Source organism: Microcaecilia unicolor, chromosome 8 (assembly GCF_901765095.1).
Source record: "Microcaecilia unicolor chromosome 8, aMicUni1.1, whole genome shotgun sequence".
In the NCBI taxonomy this organism is placed as follows: Eukaryota; Metazoa; Chordata; class Amphibia; order Gymnophiona; family Siphonopidae; genus Microcaecilia; species Microcaecilia unicolor.
The window spans coordinates 161,096,503-161,119,694 of record NC_044038.1 but is presented as its reverse complement, the minus strand read 5'-3'; the positions used below and the strand labels follow the sequence as shown (position 1 = coordinate 161,119,694).

The 23,192-nt window shown below is 44.0% G+C and overlaps 1 protein-coding gene across 1 annotated transcript in view; it reads right to left on the bottom strand.

The window, feature by feature from the left end:
- Positions 1-23,192, bottom strand: part of SGCD (sarcoglycan delta) — a 255,517-nt gene that overhangs the window by 150,127 nt on the left and 82,198 nt on the right. Inside the window, 1 exon segment of the mRNA XM_030211794.1 lies at positions 17,563-17,664. Within this exon segment, the coding sequence (XP_030067654.1) occupies positions 17,563-17,664 (102 nt within the window).

The window sequence follows — 23,192 nt, the reverse complement described above, 5'->3', positions numbered from 1 at the left end:
GAAAAAGGAAAAAACTTGCTCACCCCTATTCCTAAAGATACAAAGAAAAACACGAGCGAAATAACCAACTACAGGCCAATAGCATCTATACCACTAATAACCAAGTTAACTGAAGGTATGGTAACTAAACAGCTCACAAACTACTAGATAAACACTCAATACTGCATGACGCCCAATCAGGATTCCGATCGAATCATAGCACAGAAACAGTATTAATCACCTTATGACCAAATTCAAACAAATCATCGCAACTGGCAACAATATACTCCTCCTACAATTTGACATGTCAAGCGCCTTCGACATGGTAGATCATGGAATCCTGCTACACATACTTGAACATTTTGGCATAGGAGGAAATGTCCTGAACTGGTTCAAGGGGTTCCTAACCCTACGTTCGTATCAAGTCACATCTAATTCAACCATGTCCAAGGCATGGACACCTGTATGTGGAGTCCCACAAGGATCACCTCTTTCACCAACCATTTTCAACCTAATGATGATCCCTTTAGCAAACTCTTATCAAACCATAAGCTCAACCGTATATATACGCCGATGATGTAACAATATACATCCCATTCAAACAAGACACCAAAGAAATCTCCAACGAAATCAATCAAAGTCTACACATCATGAACACATGGGCAGACGCATTCCGCCTGAAATTAAACGCAGAAAAAACCCGATGCCTGATACTCACCTCCCAATACAACACAAATGAATTCAGCGCTATAAACACACCAACCCTAAACCTCCCAGTCTCAGAAACACTAAAAATCCTTGGAGTCACCATCGACCGCCACCTAACACTCGAAACCCACGCAAACAATACAACCAAGAAGATGTTCTATGGCATGTGGAAATTGAAAAGGATAAGACCATTCTTCCCAAGATTCGTCTTCCACAGCCTAGTGCAATCCCTCGTCCTCAGCCACCTGGATTACTGCAACTCACTATACGCGGGCTGCAAAGAGCAAATAATGAGGAAACTTCAAACAGCCCAGAACACAGCAGCCAGGCTCATCCTCGGAAAACCAAGATACGAAAGGGCGAAACCACTACGAGAGAAATTACATTGGCTTCCACTTAAGGAACGCGTTACTTTCAAAGTTTGCACACTAGTCCATAAAATCATCTACGGCGAAGCCCCAGCGTACATGTCTGATCTAATAGACCTACCACCCAGAAACGCTAAAAGGTCATCCCGAACATACCTCAACCTCCACTTCCCCACTTGCAAGGGCCTGAAATACAAGACGCTACACGCGTCAACCTTTTCCCACATGAGCACGCAGGCCTGGAATACACTACCGCGCAACCTAAGAATGATTAACGAACGAGCTTCCTTCCGAAAACTACTGAAGACGCACCTGTTTGAACAAACTTACGGAAAGAACCAAAACACATAGAGTCCATACTCACTGTTCATCAATGCAACATACATCCACTTCAGATCCCTCATCCTGTAATCAATTGTCCCACTGTCTCCTCCTAATGTTTCCATGTTGATGTCCCATTGTTATATTCCTAATGATAATCGCATGTCTCACACAACTCTGCACAATGTATTCCATATTCAAGTTGTTACAAATGTATTTCTACTATTCATATCTTATTGTAAGCCACACTGAGCCCGCAAAGAGGTGGGAAAATGTGGGATACAAATGCAATAAATAAATAAATAGTGCACTGGTCCCCCTCACATGCCAGGACGCCAACCGAGCACCCTAGGGGGCACTGCAGTGGACTTCAGAAATTGCTCCCAGCTGCTTAGCTCCCTTACCTTCAGTGCTGAGCCCTCCAAACCCCACTCCCCACAACTGTACACCACTACCATAGCCCTTTTGGGTGAAGGGGGGCACCTACATGTGGGTACAGTGGGTTTCGGGTGGGTTTTGGAGGGCTCACATTTACCACCACAAGTGTAACAGGTGGGGGGGGGGGGGGGCTGGGTCCGCCTGCCTGAAGTGCACTGCATCCACTAAAATCTACTCCAGGGACTTGCATACTGCTGTGATGGAGCTGGGTATGACATTTGAGTCTGGATTAGAGGCTGGAAAAATGCTTATTAATTTTTTTTTTTGGGTGGGAGGGGGTTGGTGACCACTGGGGGAGTAAGGGGAGGTCATCCCTGATTCCCTCCGGTGGTCATCTGGTCAGTTTGGGCAGCTTTTCGAAGCTTGGTTATTAAAAAAAGGGACCAAGTAAAGTCGGCCAAATGCTTGTTAGGGACGCCTTTCTTTTTTCCATTATCGGCCGAGGACGCCCATCTCTTAACCATGCCCCCGTCCCACCTTCGTTACGCTGCTGACACGCCCCCATGAACTTTGGTCGTCCCCACAATGGAAAGCAGTTGAGGGCGCCCAGAATCGGCTTTCGATTATGCTGATTTGGGCGACCCTGAGAGAAGGACGTCCATCTCCCAATTTGTGTCGGAAGATGGGTGTCCTTCTCTTTCAAAAATGCCCTGTACGTATGCCCAATGTGCACCAAAATGGAGTTACCACCTGGCTACCGCATGGCTCTTGCGGTAATTTCATTTTTGGCGTGCATCCACTACGCACATCCAAAAAAGGTTTCTATGCACGTAGGTCCTTACTACCCGGTTAACGTGTGAGACCTTACCACTAAGTCAATGGCTGGTAGTAAGGTCTCAGACTCAAAATGGACAAGCACCAATTTTGATTTTGCCATACGTCCATTTTCGGCAAAAATGTTAAAAAGGCATTTTTTACAGGTGCGCTGAAAAATGAATCTGCGTGTGCCCAACATCCACGCCTACACTAGCGCAGGTCATTTTTCAGTGCACCTTCGTAAAAGGACTCCTAGCTTAACAAGTGAAGCAACATATGGTTTAAATGACAATGCAGTATCCAAAATTACTCCCAAAGTACGAATAGAAACAGAGACAGGGACAAAAATAGAATCCAGATTAAAGCCAGGGAAAGGACTCTCCCGACCTTGTTAGCCACAAAATCTGAGTTTTGGCTACATTCAACTTAGGTGCGTATGTGTGGTTATACAATAGCCATTCCCAACCCAGTCCCATCGGGTTTTCAGGATATCCACAATGAATATGCTTGAGACAAATTTGCATGCACTGCCTCCACTGCATGCAAATCTCTTTCATGAATATTTATTGTGGGTACCCTGAAAACCTGACTGGCTCTGGTGCCTCTAGGCCCAGGTTTGGAAACCACTGATGTATGTATAAGTAGTGTCTTTTGCAAAATCATTACTTATACAAATATGCTGATTTATATGGATAAAGACACTTTTTATATGTACAAAAGACGCGTAAAGGCTTCTAAAATTCACTACTAAATCTGTTATTCACTTTTAAATTAATCAGAATCTGAAATTAGATTTTACACTAAATTAGTTTATTTTCACATTGCAAAGTCTCCTTTACAACCACTCTATGTCCTTTTCCATGAAGTGACTCATCCAAACAAACTGGAGACTTTATCTTTGCTATTAAGCAACTTCTTTTGTTCAGTTGCTTGGAAAACACGAGTGAACATGCGCCAGGCTCATGCTTCTTCTCTCTGGGTTACCCATCACCTTGGATTTGCTAAGAATAGCACAGTGTCTTCGAAAGGGCTCTGCACTTAATCCACAGAAATCATGTAGAGGCTACATATTCACTGCTTCTCTGAAAACAAGTGTGGAATCTTATTTTAGATACTTAAATAATCTGGTCCCCAATGAGTTGTGCAGATTGGAAACAGCAAAGACGTTATCGCTGTCATCCAGTGGTCCCAAAGCACAAAATGTACTGTTGCACTGCAACTTCCAGACAAAGTTTGTTTGTTTGCTTTGATAAAAAAAATAATAATCCGTAAGCAGCAGATGGTGACACACAATAGACTACCACATTTAAAAGACAAGTTCTGTTTTGAGAATGGCAAGGAGCTTGAGTTGCAGGTGGATTGCTAGATGACCCATCCAGTTTTTCCAAAAATAATCTCCATAATTTATGTGCAAGGGAAGACAATGGAAAGAGGCATAATGTGTCCCTTCGACTCAGTACAAATCACTTTGCATTTAGTCAGGCAATGCGTCATGGTCCAGTTAACTTCTTAATTAAAGACAGCACGATGCTCATGTTCCCATGCAAGTGGCAGCGAGAATAATGCTTTGTGTACAATATGTTCAACTGGGAGATGCAATATGCTCCTTTCTCTTTTTGGAGAACTTCACATTTCTCTCATTTTTCATGTGGAATTGTCTTGGAGAACTTGACGCACTGGGTCTTATTCGAAAAAAGGGACTTTCCTCCATTCAGTACGCATGGAAAATCAATTCATATGGAAAAAGCTCACTGAATGTTGCATGGCTGAAATATGGTCCTGATCTCAAACGTTCAGAAACTCCTGGTTTTGTAGCATTAGTGGGTTATTATTACTCTCTTAGAGGCAAAAATGCATACTTGCATTATGCAAGCCTTAAGACTTGATGAATCAAGGAAGGGTTCCCTATGAAGCATAGGAGCCAACTTTTCAAAATTACTGGGGGTGCTAAGCCCAGTGGAAATAACCCCTCCCTGGACACATACAAGGAATTTTCTCAATATTGGGGGTGCTCAAGCACCCACAGCACCCACAGAGTTGGTTCCTATGCTATGAAGGGGTCAGGAAATCCAAAGGAGTAGGAAAGGGATGCAAGACAACCAAATCAGGTGAGACTTCAGAGGTAGATAGTAAAAAACATATATTTATTTAAAAAGACCAAATACAATGGACCCAACACTGTCCCATGTTTTGGCAAAGAAGTGACTACTGAAACACTCGACAAATCAAGGAAGGGTTCCCTGCAAGGGGTCAGAAAGTCCAAAGGAATAGGGAAGAGATGCAGGGCAACTAAACCAGGCAAGACTTCAGAGACAGATAGTAAAAAATATATATTTATTTTAAAAGACCAGATACAATGGACCAGACATGGTCCAGTGTTTTGGCAAAGAAGTGCCTGCTTCAGGAGTCAGAGTAACTGTAGGGGTAATAACTGTTGTTTCACAAAAGATGTGTAAAGGTATGGCACAAGGCAACTATACCAAGATCAGTCCAAAGAAACACGACAACGCGTTGATTCCACTCACATAGCATGGGAAAAGGCTAGCACCAGCAGTAAGTCTGAGGGATTGAGATTATAGGTTTAGCTTTAGGTTTATTTACTAGGTACACCAACTATAATACAAATGTTAAGGTGATTTAAAAAAAAAAAAAGGAAAGGGAAATTAGATACCATTGCTATGTAACCGATAACCAATGGATGGAGGTCAGTTAGAATGAATCAAAGAACTGGGGGAGGAGGAAGGGTTATTTAGAAAAACATAATGGTGTATATAGGACATGATATGAGTAATTTTATAAGGTAGTGTTTCTCAACCTTCTCCTAGCTAGGTGTGCCATTTGGGCTTTCAGGAATACCACAATGAATATGCATGAAATACATCTGAATATACTGGATACCTTTTGCATACAAATCTGTCTCATACATATTCATCACGGTAATCCTGAAAACCTGAATTTGCTAGGTGTGGCTCCAGCAGAGGATTCAGAAGCTCTGCTATAAGGATCCACTTAATTTTAGGTGGCAAGAATATATGCAAATGGCAGTATTCTAGTCATTTCCATGCTTAAGTGGTCACTTACGTATGTAAATGATTTCTTATAGAGCACTGACCACTGAAAATGTACACATTGTGTTTTGATGGTGTGTACTTTGATGGTAGATGGGCACATGGGCGGAGTTTGTTCAGAGCACGGCAAATGTGCTCATAAAATTTAGAAGACTATAATTTCCACAGTTTCTGGTTAACATCTAGGCCAGGGGAGCAGGGGGGGCAAAATTCCCTGGGTGCCGGGGTCTCTCTCTCTGTCTCCTGCTCCTACCGGGACCCAAGTCATCACGTCCCAACAGGAGCAGGAGAGAGAAAACTCCGGCACCACAGCCAGGCCCCTCTTGGAGGCTGGGGAGGACCTGAAGGAGCAACTCCAGTGCTGCTCTTCTGCCTAGCTGAGGGGCTGCGTTTCCTCTCAGGGCGCATGGTCGGTTTTGAAACCGACTGTGCACTGAGAGAAAAAGCAGCCGCAGGGGCAGGCAATCGGCAGAAGAGCAGCGCTGGAGGAACACATCTTCTGCTGGTGGGGCCTTGGGATCCCCGCCAGCCAACAAGGTATTTTGCGGCAGCGATCTGGGGGGGGGGGGGGCAGCGGCGGTTCAGTCTCTTGGCGGCCCTGATCTAGGGACAGGCATTTATACTAGCTATAGGGCTGGTGTAAGTTATTGTATCTTAAAAGTAAACATGTCTTGGGCCACATCCACTGACATTCTACATTTCTGTATCAAATAGGCTTGAAAAAGACACCTGCTTAACCTTTTATTCTCCCTCTTTGATCTTAGATAATCTGCTTTACAGTGTACATTTGGTCCATACGTACACGGCTTTCCCAGCCCTGAGCATGGGAACCTCATAAAACACAGCAGTATAAAAAATGTTCAAAATATTTCTTTATATAAAGGAGGTTGTAAAGTACCCTTAGATCCCTTTTGCTTTTCTTCCAAAAAAGAAGGCAAATCACCGAGCATAAGAACCGCATTTCAGGAGGTCAGTTCTCAGTAAGATCGTTCTATATGGTCTCTTTTGTATCGGCCTGTAGACAATAAAATAAATGTTCTTCCTTTCATCCCTGAAGAATTTAAGCTGTGGATCTTATGCTGGAGGATTTAACCAAAGTTTGTACTGAAGTTTTTTTTTTTTTTTTAATAAAATACTAGGGATTTGCACAGGCATCAGACTTTCAAGCTCGTTTTCAGAATTTTTTCACAAATTTTAGCCTATTAAAATTTTTCTTAACACACGTTAGAACTTTTTAATGCACATTAGTCTACTTTATACATGTTACTTTGTAGGTTAACATGCATTAAATCAATTTAGTGCCAGGGCTTAGGCCTGCACTCTATAAGCACATATGGCTAAATACCAGGACTTATACATGTATAAAGCATGACATGTAAAACCCCATTTTAGACAGGCCTGTACTTACCCATGTACGTCCTATCCATGATTAGATATAAAGGGGGCATGAATTAGGCAGGATGTAGACGGGGCAGAATTTTACATGTCTATTTCCCTCTTAGAGACACCGCTTTTATTTATTGATTGTTTGATATTTATTAACCACCTTTATGAAGAGATTCACTGAAGACGGTGTACAGCAGGTACAGTTTAACATAAAACTTACAATTTTGTTAAGAGCATAACAATAGTAAAATTACCAAGAATAAACATAAATACAATAAATGAGGTAAACTTGAAAACAGTAAATTGAAACCTAATAACAGAACTACTGTGAAACAGTATCAAAATTATACACATTTAACAGCACTGTTTTGTGGTGGCCGCACTGAACGTATGGGAGTTGTTTCTGCTCCATTTACATACCAAAAAAACAAGACAATCAAAATGAAAATGTTTTCTGTGCAACCCCTCCTTTTTAATGCCATTTATTTATTGAAAAAATGTATTACACATTTATCCTACCACTCTAAGGTTACTAAGCCGCGTTAGAGCTTTTAGCACACGCTAACTGTGTAGTCACCCACAATATTCCTATGGGTGCCTACACAGTTAGCGCACCCTAATTTTATGCACGCACTAAAAACGCTAGCCCACCTTAGTAAACAGAGCCCTAAGCAGGGTACAATATAAAAACATACATAATATCAAAATAACACAACTAAAACCAACAAACATAAAAATGCCTGTACAGCAAGAGCTACAATCCTAAACCCATCATGACTATGAAAATTAATTAAAGGCCTACGCAAATGAATAAGTTTTCAAATGTTTCCTAAACTGTAGGGGTGGCTGTGAACCTCTTAAATTTGATGGTAGTGTATTCCATAGTCCGGCTCCATCAACATACACAATAGAAGATTGATAAGCATCAAGTCTAAGCTGCCTGAAAGCTGGAACATCTAAAAACATCTTATCGGCGGATCTCAAGGAACATGCTGGCTGACAGATCCTCAATGAGAAAGCCAGAGGCAGAGCAAGGGGAGCATCACTGTACAAAGCTTTAAAAATTACCTCAGTTTCCGAAAGAAGCTAAAATCTTTCTTCTTCCCAAAGACTGCTATATAACAATCTCTGATCATTGTTCCCCCAATGGACTTTTAGAACTATCAAATGTAACTCCGATAACAATCACACAGTATAACGCTTTATAACAAAAATATCTAACCAATAAGATTGTATTCACCAAATGTCCTTCTATTGTTGTAACTGCTGTTCCACTAATGATGTAAACTACACTGAACCCTAAACAGGGGATATTAGCGGTATATAAGACCTAAATTGAAATGACTTGAACATCAGCACTTTAAACTGAGTACACCAGCCAACTGGAAACCAGTGGGGCTTCTTCAATATAAGCGAAATATGATCATTCTTTGACAGTCCATGAAACAATCTCGCTGAAGTGCTCTGTGCAATTTACATCCTTAGCACGGATAGTACAATACAGATTATTCCATAAAATACTTTCACACCCACGGCACATTAGAGGAAGGTAAAAGCTTTCAGCAGTTTGAAATGCATTCCTTAAAAGCTGCCTGTGTCAGCACCAGTGTGTCTCACTTCAGCATTTTGTTTAGAGCAATGCTCAGCAAAAGCATAAAGGGGGCAAGTGTGTCCCCAGGTAATACCTTTACTGTACAGAACTAGGGCTAGTCCCATTATAGTCATGAAAGATCATGTGACAGGACTGCACAGTGCTGATAAGTAGTGCTGGACACAGGCACCCACTCCCTGAGGTGCAGCATCAGAGCATCAGAGAGGAAAATGTCGTCTGAGCAGCAATCTCTTCAGGAATCATAATCCGGGTAACTGGTACCTGGCCCTCCTGTGCAACCCACCAATTCTCTTCCCCACCATCCACCCCTGCCCTGCTACTTCCATCGAATCACACATCCAGAACCACAACACCCTCCCACCCCATCCCCATTGCACCCTCCAAAACACAAGATGTGAGAGAGCATATGATAGAAATCTGGCTGCAGCTTCATAGAAAACACAAACTAACCCATGGTAATTAATACAGAACATGATTATCCAGCCACAAGTCGGCCACCCTCATATTATTAGCTAGTGGCTACCTGATACCCAATGAGGTAGATCCATAAACCTCCCATTCATAATATATGCCATATTACTAGCTGCAGATTACCAGTGTTGAGCTTGGCACCCGCCAGTGTCATAATCATTGCAATTTGATCCAGCCCCTGCTTAATGTCAGTATGACACTCTTTACCTTTACAATCTCATTAACTCAGGTACCCCACTTGCTGCAACAAAACCCTCTCACTACCTACCCTTGCGGCAGTAGAAGCCTGCCCCACTGACTATCAACAACATCAGGACAGAGGGAGGGGCAGGTGGGGCACCAGCACAATGGCAGCTAAGCTCCATACTGAGTGCGCTGGTTTCCACTTCACCTCTCCCCTCCCTTCCATCATTCCAGCAAATCCCTGCTGTTAGCAATCGATTACAAAAAAAAAAAAATTCCTACCATCCTAGCACAAGCCCCCATCTTTCCCTCTCCCTTCCCACAAAGTGCATTTAGACCTGGGATCAGTAAAGGGTTAAGACTGGCTCTGAGGACTGGGCCTGGCCATCTTTCACATTCATTACAGTGAAAGTTAATTGCCCTGATCAGGGACACTCTTGGCCAGCATCCATGCCAATGAGAGCTCTAACTTCAGTGAGGCTCATTAGTGTAGCTGGTCCCACAATGCACTGGTTTACACCAGGAGTGGGTACATATTATTTATAGTGTCTAGGGCTACAAGCAGCCAGTGACTCAGCTTATTTGGGGGAGATTAAAGTGGGCAGGGCTGGGGCATGGCAGAGTGAGTTAAAATCCTTAGGATAGTCAGGGTTTATTTCTTGATCTATTATTGTCTTTCATCAGGCAGAAAGAAATGTCAGCAAAATACATGTGTAATACCTTTTGTTATATTTAGACAATATATATTTGATATGTACAAATAGCAATGAATAGAGTGACAACAAAATTACAGAGGGCAAATTTTGGTACATCTATCTATCTATATAACACTTGTAGTATAATCAAAAATTTCAATCAGCATTAAATCACCTAATTAAAAATTTAAATTGCTGTTACTTGCATTTTTAATAGTTGCCCAGACATTGCTGCTGAATACCCCCTCTGACCACCATGATGGCACTATCCAGGTAGTTAAACCAGATAGCGGCAATATTCTGCAAACAACATAAAGTTAGGAAAGCAAACGTTATCTAATCAAGCAGTGAGCTGGGGGGGGGGGGGTGCCAATCCCCCTCCTAAAGCCCCTTGCAAAGAGCATCTACCCTTCCCAAAGCCCTTCCCCAAGAGCAATGCTTTCCCAAAGAGCCTCCCCAAAAGAACCCCCTCTCCGGAAGACTCCTTCAAATGCATCCACCTCTCCAGAACCCCCCAAGCATCCCCCTCCTGAAGAGCCCCCCTCTCTGGAACCCTCCAAGCATTCCCCCTCCTGAAGAGCCCCCTAGAAGAATCACCCCCTCCATAAAGCCCCCCAAGATCATCCAACCCCTCCTGAAACTCCCTCCAGAGCACCCTCCTTCCTAAAGAGGCACCTTAAAAACTCTCTTCCAAGGCCCCCCCCAAAGAGACTACCTGGAAGAATCCCCCCTCCCAAAGATCTTCTCCCAAGAGCATCTGCCCCATCCCAACTCCCCCCCCAACCACCATGCTTCTTGTAGGCCCCTCCTGGCTAGTTAAATTGCTTTGAATATCAATCCCATAATTTTAAATTCCTTCAGGGGACCTGCGGAAAGGAAGAAGCTATATGGGTTCTTCTGGAAAGAGAAGATAGAACCTGTATCCACATGGCTGTTATCTACAGACCTCTGGCACAAATGGAGAAGCTGGACAAAGATCTGATCAAAGATATCCATAGGTTTGGAATGAAAGTGGAGGCGCTGTTGATGGGAGATTGCAACTTGCCTGATGTGGATTGGAACATCCCGTCGGCAGAATTGGAAAGAAGCAGAGAGATCGTGAATACCTGTCAAAGTGCTTTCCTAAGACAAATGGTGACCAATCCCATGAGGGAAGGGTCAACGCTGGATTAGTGTTCACAAATGGAGGAAGTGTTTCCAAGTGGGTGCCCACTTAGGCAATAGTGATCATCACTCCATATGGGGCTAGATGGGATACATCCCAGGAAACTGAGGGAACACAGAGAAATCCTGGCAGGACCTCTTAAGGATTTAATAGATCTTTAGAAATGGGAGAGATTCCACAGGATTGGCGATGAGCGGAAGTTGTCCCTCTTCACAAAAGCGGGGACAGGGAAGAAGTGAGAACTACAGGCCGGTAAGCCTCATGTCGGTGGTAAGAAAAGTAATGGAGTTGCTGTTGAAGGGGCCCTTTTACTAAGCTGCGGTAAAAGGGGCAATGTGCTAGTGGTGGCGGCCATTTTTGCCATGCATTGAGGCCCTTTTTACTGCAGTGGGTAAAAAAGCAAAAAGAAAAAGAAAAAGAAATGGTCATGTGGTAAGATTGCATTTACCACGTGGCCATATGAGGGTTGCATTTACCACCACAATTGAGGTGGCGGTAAGGACTCCTGCATTAACCTAGCGGTAAATGGGCACTGCACGGCATTGCCTGATTACCACCCTGTGGAAATGTAGCACGCTGGGGGTAGAAATACCACTGGTATCTGCGTTGGGCTGGCGGCAGTTCTGGCTTACTGCTGCTTTGTAAAACAGCCCCTTACATTCTACAAGGAAACTTATACATTAAGATGTTTGGGCTGTGCAAAAAGCTTCAATAGGATAATTGCAGACAGTATCGAACTAGTTATTGATTACTCCACAAATCCCAATACCAACAACACAGAAGACATGTGGAGTTGATGCACTATTAATACAGAATTCTCTAAGCACTTGTTTGCCATCATCTTCAAAGCAACCAGTTTACCTCCAACCCTAATTATGGCCAGGGACAGAGCAATCCAGGTGAACTGTTTTAGCAATCTTTGCTTCAACTGTTTTAACACAAAGGAATTACACTGCAAATGTTTTTGGATGATAAAAGATCCTTACATTTTGAGGCAAGCAGCTAGGAGACGAAGCTTCAAATTCTACTCTCCTTTTTATCTTGTACTCTGTGTCTGAAACATCATTGTTTTATATCTCATTTTAAAAGAGCATGACCAGATACTGCTAATAATAAATATTATGCCTTCTTCTGCGTACGAAGTAATCTTCATTTCCAGCAAGCCCAAACATGACAGCATCTACCTTTTACTAAGGCATGCTGAAAAATGGGCTGCGCTAGTGTAGGCGTGTGTTTTGGGTGCTTGCAGGTCCACTTTTCAGCACGCCTGCAAAAAATGCCTTTTTAAAATTTTTGCCGGAAACAGACGTGCGGCAAAATTGGCGAGCATCCATTTTGGGTCTGAGACCTTAACCCCAGCCATTGACCTAGTGATAAAGTCTCACGTGGTAACCGGGCAGTAATGACCTAAGTGCGTCACATGCCACTTGGCGCACATAACAGATGCGCGCCAGAAAAAAAAACATTTTTTTCAGATGCGCGTATTGGACATGCACCAAAAATGAAATTACTGCAAGAGCCACATGGTAGCCGGGAAGTAGCTCTATTTTGGCGCACTTTGGGCACACGTAGACAGTTACGCAGCTTAGTAAAAGAGCCCCTATGTTTGCTAGAGCAATCTTCAAAGTGCATGTACAACTGGCTTTAATGTTTGAAAATATTCTTCTGCTTTAAAACAATTTATATATTCATTAAAGAAAGATTATTAATGACTAGTAAAAAAGGCCCATGTCCAGCGATCCTCCTCTCTCCCCTGCTCCCCCTCCAGCCACTCAAGTCCAGCGACCCTCCTCTCCCCCCTGCCCCCCTCCAGCCACCCATGTCCAGCGACCCTCCTCTCTCCCCTGCTCCCCCTCCAGCCACTCATGTCCAGCGACCCTCCTCTCTCCCCTGCCCCCCCTCCAGCCACCCATGTCCAGCGACCCTCCTCTGGACATGGATCAGCTGTGAGGCATGTTTTTTTCCCCCCGGGTTCTGAAGTTGACATCATAATGGCTACGGTGATGTCAGCCTGATCTACAGAGCCTAGCAGACCAACTCAGAATGAGCCATGGTCCCAGGCAAGTCAGAACAACGTTGGAGGTGAGAATTATTATATGGGATTACTCTGTAGATGACGTTGGGATCCAATTCTGTATGACATACTTCTACAAGCAAAACAGAAAACAGTTTTATAAGATCTGGAGCAGCGGCTTATCTTTCACGACTTCTGATGCCTTATCACCCTTCTAGGGCACTTCAGTTGGCTCAACAAAACCATATAGTTCTTCCCAATTTCAGAGAAATAGTTTATAAGAATTCTAGATGCTCCATCTTCTCTGTTCAAACTCCTGAACTATGGCATTTGCTGCCTACTCATCTAAGAATGCAACCCTCCCTTGATCAATTTAAGGTTGATCTTAAGAAATGTCTTTTTAAAGATGCTTTCCATTAGTCCTCACTAGCCATGAACGTTTCACCTGCAGCTCCTGGATGTGGGACCTTGGTTACAAAATTGTAAGCTTTTGTGCTTCTTCCCCCACTCTCACCATTATCCTATTTTAATATTGTAGTTCCCACCTTTCATCTTATCTTATCTTATCTTATCTTATTAGTATCTATACTTACCTATTTTAGCCTGTAAGCTGGCCAGATGGGTTGTCTGTTCAGCAAGATAGTAAATTCCAAATAAACATGGAACTTGAAGACACATAGATACCTTTATAAAACAGGCTGGAAATAGGAGCCTATGGAGCTCATTTTCAAAGTACATAGGCATCTCAAAATGCCCCCAAAACATCTAACTGCCCAAAACATCCAAATGGCAATTTTGGAAAGGCAGAAAAAACGCGCCCAACATTGCAGTTCATCCAAATAACAAGGGGTCGTGTAGGAGACATGTTTTGGGTGGGACTAAGGAGAGCCCAAAAGCAGTGATAATCAAACAGAAAGAAACGGATTTAGGATGACCTAAGTTAGACCTGTTTCAATCACATCCAGGATAAAAAAAGGTGGTCTGATTGAGAAGCTGATCACTGACCCTGGTGTGCCGCAGCAAACTCACAGGGGTGCCGCAGCAAAACCCGACCTCCTTCCTGCCGAAACATGAACCGCTACTGCTCCCCCCAATCCAGCGTCTGCCTCCTCCTCTCTCTCCCCACTCCCCCCCCCCACACCTGTCCCTGCCGCTGCCACTGCTGCTTCTCTAGGTGCCAGACTCTTCATACGCATAGCTGATAATTCTGCCCCTTTGAATATCACTTCCTGTTCCGGGGCACAGCCAGCAGCTGCATATACGGAGAGTCTGGTTCTGCGTGGCTGAGCTTGTTTTGCTGCTGCTGCACATCTAGAAAAGCAGCGGTGCAGGGATGTGTGTGTGGGGGGGGGGGGGGGGAGGGAGTGGGAACAAAGAGGAGGCAGATGCTGGATTGGGGGAGAAACAGAGAGGGGGTTTAGGCTGGATGGAAAGGGGAGCATGAGAGAGGGCAGAGACTGGATGAAAGTGGAGAGAGAGGGAGGCATAGGCGGTCGGTGGCCCTGCTGTTTGGGGAGGCTAAAGGGGGCAGGAATGGGGCCTATATCCATAATTGTCTGACAACAGAAAAAAACGTAAATAAATAGTTGATTTTGAGTGGCACTATTTGAGTATGCATTGCTTTTTATGTTTAGCCCCCAGCACTGCCCGATATACCCAGATATTCAGTGCTAAGCCATCAAATAACCACATATTGGCACTGAATATTCAGGTATTATTTGACCATGGCAACTAGTGTTTAAATCAAATATTACCACCATGGCTGAATATCAGCTCTCCCCCGCAGGTTCAGCAAGCTCTCTTTCCCCCTCCACCCCCCCCCCCCCAGTCAACATCTATAACTTGTCTCCCCCTCCAGGTCTTACATATTTTCTTCCTCCTGCCTGCCTGCCCTCCTTCCCTACCCCACCCAGGACTACCAGAGCAGCACTTTCAGCTCTGTTTCTCTCCCAAAGGTTCAAGCTGAACCTTTGTGAGAGAGCTGAAGTCCTCATCTCTCTCTCCCCCAAAGATTCAGCAAGCAAGCTCTCTTCTGCCACCCCCCTCTAGTCTCTTCCTCTAAGTCACACTCCTTCCTTCCCTCCCTCCTGGTTCTAGTCTCTCCATTAGTACTCCTCCCCCTCAGAAGCAGTCGGACACTTGCCTTAGTCTTTCTTCTGTGGCGTGCAGTGCTGCAGGTAGTGGTCTGCACTTTAGAGACCACAGCAGCCCTGCCTCGTGAACTCGGACTTTTCCCTGTGACATGTCCCGCGTTCGCGGAAGCAGGAAACGGATGTAGAACGCGTCATTGGCGAAGGCAGAGTCCTTGAGGCAGGCCTGCTGTAATCGCTAGTGGAGACTACTACTGGTAGTAGCTAGGTGATTTTGGCAGTAGTGTGAGTTAGGGGGGGGGGAGCATCTTTCACCGCGCTCACGCTGGCGAATGTGCAGAAACAATGGAAGGTCAGGTCCCGCAGGCTACAGCTATGCTGCTTTACTTCCTATGGGCTCACCAAGTTCCCGCTCTTACTCTTTCTTTCTGTTATTGTGCTAATGTGCTGATCCTGTGCTGCATGGTACTCCGGATACCTTGGGGAGGCAGCAGAGGCATGTTGGGTTGGCTTGTGGCTGGGGAAGCTTAGCATTCCCAAGCCTCTTATACTGGGCGCCTATGGAGGGAGGGCAGAGGTTGGATGAAAGTAGGGAAGAGGGAGGGTAAATGCTGGATGGAAGGGAAAGAGAGGGCAGAGGCTGGATGAAAGTGGTGAGAGAGGAGGAGGGCAGATGCTGGATGAAAGGGGGAGGGAAGGAGGGCAGAAGCTGGATGAAAGTAGGGAGAAAAGGAGGGCAGAAGTTGAATGGAATAGGGAGATAGGACAGAGGCTGTATGAAAGTGGCAAGAGAAGGACAACAGACTCTGGATGAAAGGAGGAGAGGAGGGCAGACACTAGATGGAAAGGGAGAGAGAAGGAGGGTAGATGCTGGATGGAAGGGGGAGAGAAGGAGGGCGTGCATGGGAATGCATGTGTACGTGGCTGAAGCATGCTACTGAGTTGCTTGTGCATGCAGCATGGAGCTTGGACCTCGGGCAGTGGACCTCTTCAGCTAGTGAAGCCTGGGCATCCGTGCCAGCAAAGATAGGACTCAAAGCTGTTGGGGGTGTGGTGGGGCTGGGCGGGGCAGGGGGAGACGAGAAGAAATGTGTAGCCTGGGGCGCTATGACCCGAGAAAGTTTGGGAACTACTAGCTTAAGGCATGACTCCTCTGTAATTCCCCAGTGGTTACTGTCCCCCTCCCTCTCCCCTGAAAGTGAAACTAGAAAAGAATAACAGGCTCTATGACAGCCTCAGGTATTACAGGCATTCTGACCAAAGCATGAAGCAAGCCTAAGTACATGTACTGTACGTACTTATGTGTGTACATAGGACCAGATTCAGTAAATGGCACACAAAATTAGGCGCTGGGAAAAATCTATTCTATAAAGGACGCTCCGGGCAGAACACCTTTTATAGAATTTGGACGATCTATATAGAAACCGGGAGATAACGTATTTTTATAAAAGGAATTTTCCTCATGTAAAACAGCCTTTACACACGGAAAAAAAACTTTATAAACTTGCTCTCTAAGGGACAATTCTACCACTAGGCACCTCCACTTAGGAGTCTCAAGGTTGTGAGATAGAATCTTATTCTGTAATGGCACCCCGGGTTCCATTATAGAATATTACCATAACTGAGTATCAGCACATATCACGCCATAGAGAAGGGACATGTGTGAGTTACAGTATGCTGTAAGTTGTGCACATAAGCAGGAGCCACAGCCATGTCCCACCCATGCCACACCCATGTGTACATGCCCTTGCATTTATGTGCTATTTAACTTAGGTGCACCAGTACAGAATTGCACTCATTTTCATGGATGTACAATAATGCATGTAAATGCAGGTGCCTAGAATATCGAATTACCTTTCACAAATTTAGATACTTCTAAGAATCTCTCTAATGAAATTACATAGTTTTTACTGAGGCCTTAGATTTGGAAGCAAAACTAACTAGATCATTTCTAGGTATAAGCACTCTCTCAGCCCTACTGATGACTGAACAATTTAATTGATGATAAAGTTTTGGTGTTAGGATGATCAGATATAATCTCCTCCAGAAACACTTGCACAAACCCAGGATCAGTTTTGCACATCTGACTCATTTTATGACCTCTACACATCATCAGCATTTCCACTACCCATCTTTCATGACTGAGAGTTGTTTTCACACAGAGAGATGGGGTTGGGTAGACTGGATAATCTAGTATCATCTATTATGCCTGGCAGGGTAGGCTGCAATTGGTTTTGGCACAATATTTTCAAGCCCTAAGTGCAAACCACAGAAATGAAAATCATTTCCTGCCCTTTCAAGAACTTACTGGTCTGGACCGGATTTCTTTGGCATAGAGAGGTTTCAAAAATTCAGAATCTCCTTCTAATCTTAGACCCTTCTCGGTGATTCTCAGATTTCCCATTCCATCCTGAAATGAAATGTAGAGAAAAAAAGCTATTGGTTATGATGTCCAGATACCTGAGGGCTGACAAAAATTATAGCATACTTTTACTGGATTTTTTGGCTTTGTTTTGCAAAGAAGAAGAAAGAAATCACTGTTAGGTAACATACAACACAATTATTACTTGGGCCCGTTTGGTTTCTTTGAGAGAATTCCATTGCAAGCAATCTGTAGCACCCTCCAGTAATCCATTCATGCAGGTGACAGATGCTTTTTAAGCTAACCAAGTGGGATCAGAAAATGGAGAGAGGGGGAGGACACACAATGAGAAGAAAACAGAGGCAGAAAGTTCATGAAAAGGAAGAGCAACAGGAGAAAATGAAGGAAAGATGTGGAAGAGGCAAGATGAACAGAAAGGAGAAGAAGAAATAAGTAGAGAGGAAAATGTAAGAAAAATAAGATAAAGAGCTGTGGGGAGAAAAGAAAAAAAATAGGTGACACTACTTTAGGGAGTGCATTCGATTTTTTCGTTCACCTTTTGCAAACTCTGTGGTGTCATCTGTGTGAACCCAACAACCATGCATGAATATCCTACCTAATAAAAAGCACATCCAATGTTCTGAAGCTGCCAGCAATGCAGTGAAGCCTGAAGCCCTGAAGTGTTCGTCGCCTTTGTAATAGCTCCGCCCTCCACTCGCTAGCCCCGCCCTCGGAGCACAGCTGATCACCACAAAGTTGCTCCCGCTCTTCTGCACTCCCGCCCCTCGCTGACAAAGCCCCGCCATTGGAGCCCTTCCGACCTCTGAGCCCTCCACTCGCTAAACCCGCCCTCGGAGCACAGCTGGTCAAAACAAAGATGCTCGCGCTGCTCCGCCCCTCGAGCTGTGTCACTCACTCAGTTCCTCTCGCAAACAAAAAAACCCCACCCGAATCTGACAGTTACATTTGTTTCTGGGTGCCGTCAGACATTAATGGCAGAAAACAAATACCTTGCTAGCACCCATTTCATTGTGTTAAGAAACAGGCCTTTTTTACTAGTATATAAATAAAATTTGCCGACAGAAACAAAAAAAAGGGCAAAGATCTGCCACAGAAATGGCAAAACAAAAGAAAAAAAGAAAAAAAGCAGATCAAAAAAGTCAAAAAAAACAAAACAGACAAAATGCTGCCAGTCAACATAGCATTGTGAAGTTTGCTGAGTAAGCTTGGGAAGCACTTATGTAAGGTGGTTGTATGACTACTTTTAGGGGTTCACTTTGCTTTTTACCCCTATTAGTTTTTTTTACCCCTGACACAGCCTGAGGGCGAAACGTGGCCACGTCGGGTAACTTGTAATAAACCACTTCTTCTGTTACCCTCCTGTTCTATTTTTTGTCTTTTTTTGATCTGCTTTTTTTCTTTTGATTTATAAATAAAATTTGGCATTTCAGACTAATGATCATTTATGGTTAAAGCTGGTTATATCTTGAAAGTAAGAAAATAATGTGAACTTGGCGTACAAAAATGCTGTCTTTATTATTGGAAGAGAACCTCCAAGCCCAACCAGTCGGAAAAATGGATCACTGCTCTAGTACCATGTTGCCCACTATCTACCCTCATGATTCTCACATTTTAACCTTTCAAGTTAATGATATTTTGAGATTTGTGGAGGGGCATAATCGAAAGGGACGTCCAAGTTTTGTTGAGGATGTCCTTCCAAAACGTCCTGATGGAGGGGCGGGGAAACCCGTATTATTGAAACAAGATGGATATCCATCTTTCATTTTGATAATACGGTCGGAGACGCCCAAATCATGAAATTTAGGTCGTCCCTAGACTTGGTCGTTTCTGATTTTCGGCGATAATGGAAACCAAGGACACCCATCTTAGAAACGACCAAATGCAAGCCCTTTGGTCGTGGGAGGAGCCAGCATTTGTAGTGTATGGTCCCCCTGACATGCCAGGACACCAACCGGGCACCCTAGGGAGTACTGCAGTGGACTTCATAAAATGCTCCCTGGAATATAGCTCCCTTACCTTGTGTGCTGAGCCCCCCCCAGCCCCCCTAAAACCCACTACCCACAACTGTACACCACTACCATAGCCCTTACAGGTGAAGGGGGCACCTAGATGTGGGTACATTGGGTTTCTGGTGGGTTTTGGAGGGCTTGCTGTTTCCTCCACAAACGTAACAGGTAGGGAGGGGGATGGGCCTGGGTCCGCCTGCCTGAAGTGCACTGCACACACTAAAACTGCTCCAGGGACCTGCATACTGCTGTGATGGACCTGAGTATGACATCTGAGGCTGGCATAGAGGCTGGCACGACATATTTTGAAAGATGTTTTTTGAGGATGGGAGGGGGTTAGTTACCACTGGGGGAGTAAAGGGAGGTTATCCCCGATTCTCTCCGGTGGTCATTTCGGCCACCTCTTTGTGCCTTGGTCGTAAGAAAAACAGGATTAGGTAAAGTCATCCAAGTGGTCATCAGGGACGCCCTTTTTTTTCCATTATGGGTCGAGGACATCCATAACCAAGTCCCGCCTTCGCTACACCTCCTTGAACTTTGGCCATTCCTGCGACAGAAAGCAGTTGGGGATGTCCAAAATCGGCTTTCAATTATACCGATTTGGAAGACCCTGGGAGGAGGACACCCATCTTCCGATTTGTGTCGAAAGATGGGCGTCCTTCTCTTTCGAAAATGAGCCTAAGTTTCCTTATCAAACAACATTATAAAAACATAAATAAAATCCTACATATTAAAATATAGAATAAGCAAATCCTTTCCTCTTCTATTCTTTGCAGATTTAGGGGCATAATCATCAATGTGGGCTACAGTTAAGATGTGTTATTTTACTACTAATTTGTGCTTTTTTAGCACATGTCCCATTTTATGCAATGCGATGTAGTTATTAATAACTGGAGTTAACACTAAAATAACACATTTTAATGGTAGCCTGCATTGATAACTTCTCCCCTAAAGAATAAGAGCCCTGTTTACTAAGCTGCACTGTATGTGTGCAAACGTTTTAGCGTGCACTATAAATTAGTGCATGCTAATGATAGAGTCACCTATAGGAATATAATGGGTGTCTATTATTAGTGCACACTAAAAGTTAGCATGCCAACAGCAGTGCCGTAGCGAGGGCGGCTGCCACCCAGGGCGGTTCACCGCTACGCACCCCCCCCCCCTGGGTGCAGCGCGGCGCACCCCCCCTGGATTGCATTCTTACCTGTTGCGTGCGTAGGAAAGGGAGTGGGCGGGAGGGCCGGTCCGCCCCGAGTGTACATCGTTGGGAGCTGTGTCGGCTCCGCTGGTTCCCTGCTCTCTCTGCCCCAGAACAGGAAGTAACCTGTTCTGGGGCAGAGGGAGCGGGGAACCAGCGGAGCCGACACCCCCCAGCGGCGTGCACCCGGGCCGGACTGCCCTCCCACCCCCCCTTCCTACGCCACTGGCCAACAGCACGCTTAGTAAACAGGATCCTAATTGTCTAGAGACATTTAGAAAAAACAATCACTGCTATATGTAATAAAAGTGAGCCGACTACAGGGCAATCAAGCCATTGTGATATCACTGATGAGGCTGACTTAAGCATTGGTGGAATGAGATATTATGACATCACAATATCAGCTCTGGTTACCAGAGACAAACTCTTCACACTAAGGGTGTTATTTTACTACTAACTTGCACTATTTTAGCACAGGTCCTATTTTATGCAATGAGACCTAATTACTAATAACTGAGGTTTAACAGTAAAATAGAACATCTTAACTGTAGCCCATGTTGATAACTTCACCCTTAATTAAAGAAAAAAAGAAGTGTCTTGAGAAATCAAAATCACTGCTATATGGAATAAGAGTGAGCCAAGTTTAGGGCAGTCAAGCCATTGTGATATCACTGATGAGGTTGACTCTTAAGCATTGGTGGAATGAGATATTATGACATCACAATATCAGCTCTGGTTACCAGAGACTGAAACTCTTCACACTAAGGGGGGACATTATCAGTGTTGGCTACTGTTAAAATGTGTCATTTTACTACAAGTCATGCTATTTTAGCGCAAGTCCCATTTTATGTAATGAGACCAAGGGGTCTCCATGCGGCATAGCTGACACAGCCCATTCAAATTGAATGGGCTGTGTCGGAACTAGTGCACAGCCAGCCACGCTAGCAGCTTAGTAAACCCCAGTGCTAGTTAGTAATAACTTAGGTTAATAGTACAATAATACATCTTAATAACAGCCCATGTTGATAACTTCCCTCCATATTCATTACAGACATCAGCCCTTAATTCCTATCTGGGAAATGCCATATGTTTCCACTGTTCTCCCACAGCTTAGACACCAACAACTCTTTTGATAGATCAAGGTGGCAACCTCGATTCATGAGGACTGCAACCCAGTTGGGTTTTCAGGATTTCCCAAAGAATATGCATGAGATCTATTTATATACAATTGAGGTAGTACATGCAAATAGACCTCATGCATATTCACTGAAGAAATCCTGAAAACATGACTGGGTTGCGGCCCTCGAGGACCGAGGTTGCCCACCCCTGTGATAGGTGGTGTAACTTTGCCTGCACTGGCCTCCAAGCACACATCTTCCAGCAGCCTATTTTCTTTGGACCTCAGTTAACTCCTTACCATTTATAGGACATAATGAAATGTCTGACAAATCATTGCAGCTAATAAGATGTCAGCATCATGTACCTGTTTCCCTTATAATTTTTATACAGGAAGACAGGTGCATACATGCATTTGTATATTCCCACTGGAATATGCCCTTTTTAAAAATATGTTTCACCCCTTGCTGTACGGTGAGAGTCGGGTCCCTTTGAATCCAGGCACTTCAGGTTTGTTTAAGAATTAGGAGAGTAATTACCTGAAAACAGACAGAATAAATTGACAGGACAATTTGAAAGCAAATTTAAGGTCAGAGGGCAGGACAGCAAAATGCTATTTCATACATTCAAATTGACTTAGCCATTAGTCATTACAGGCTTTTCCGTACAAAGTTGCATCTTTGACTTGCTACATTTTTCTTTCATACTGATGCCAAAAAAATGCTTGAAGTTGAAAAGAAACGTCAGAACAAGAGAAGTCAGTAACACCACATCTAAGAGTGCCCTTGAGGAGAGGCACGATTTGGATATTTTGGCCCTGGGATTAGAAATGGGTACCGAAGCAATTCAGCATGGCATAATTTCTTTTTTTTTTTCCTTTTGTTTCAAGGACTTTATCAGAGTTTTACATTTTTTGTTTCATTTTGTTTGCAGTTTTCATATATTACAATTATTTTATGCACGTTAAAACTGCAAAACAAAATGCAACAAATATTTTATCATTTCATTTGAAATGACATGAGAAAGAAAACACCAAATGTTGATGATTTCATGGCCATTTTCAAGTGACAGCACACCACTATTGAAAAAATATGCAGGGCTGGGGGTGGGGACAACACAAACCACTTAGAAGTCTCTGCATGCTCTCCATACCCAAGCTGGAAGGTCTGAAAAAAAATACTAAACCTGAAACTTCTGACTGTAACAAAAGATAAACCACAAAACACCTTCAGGTT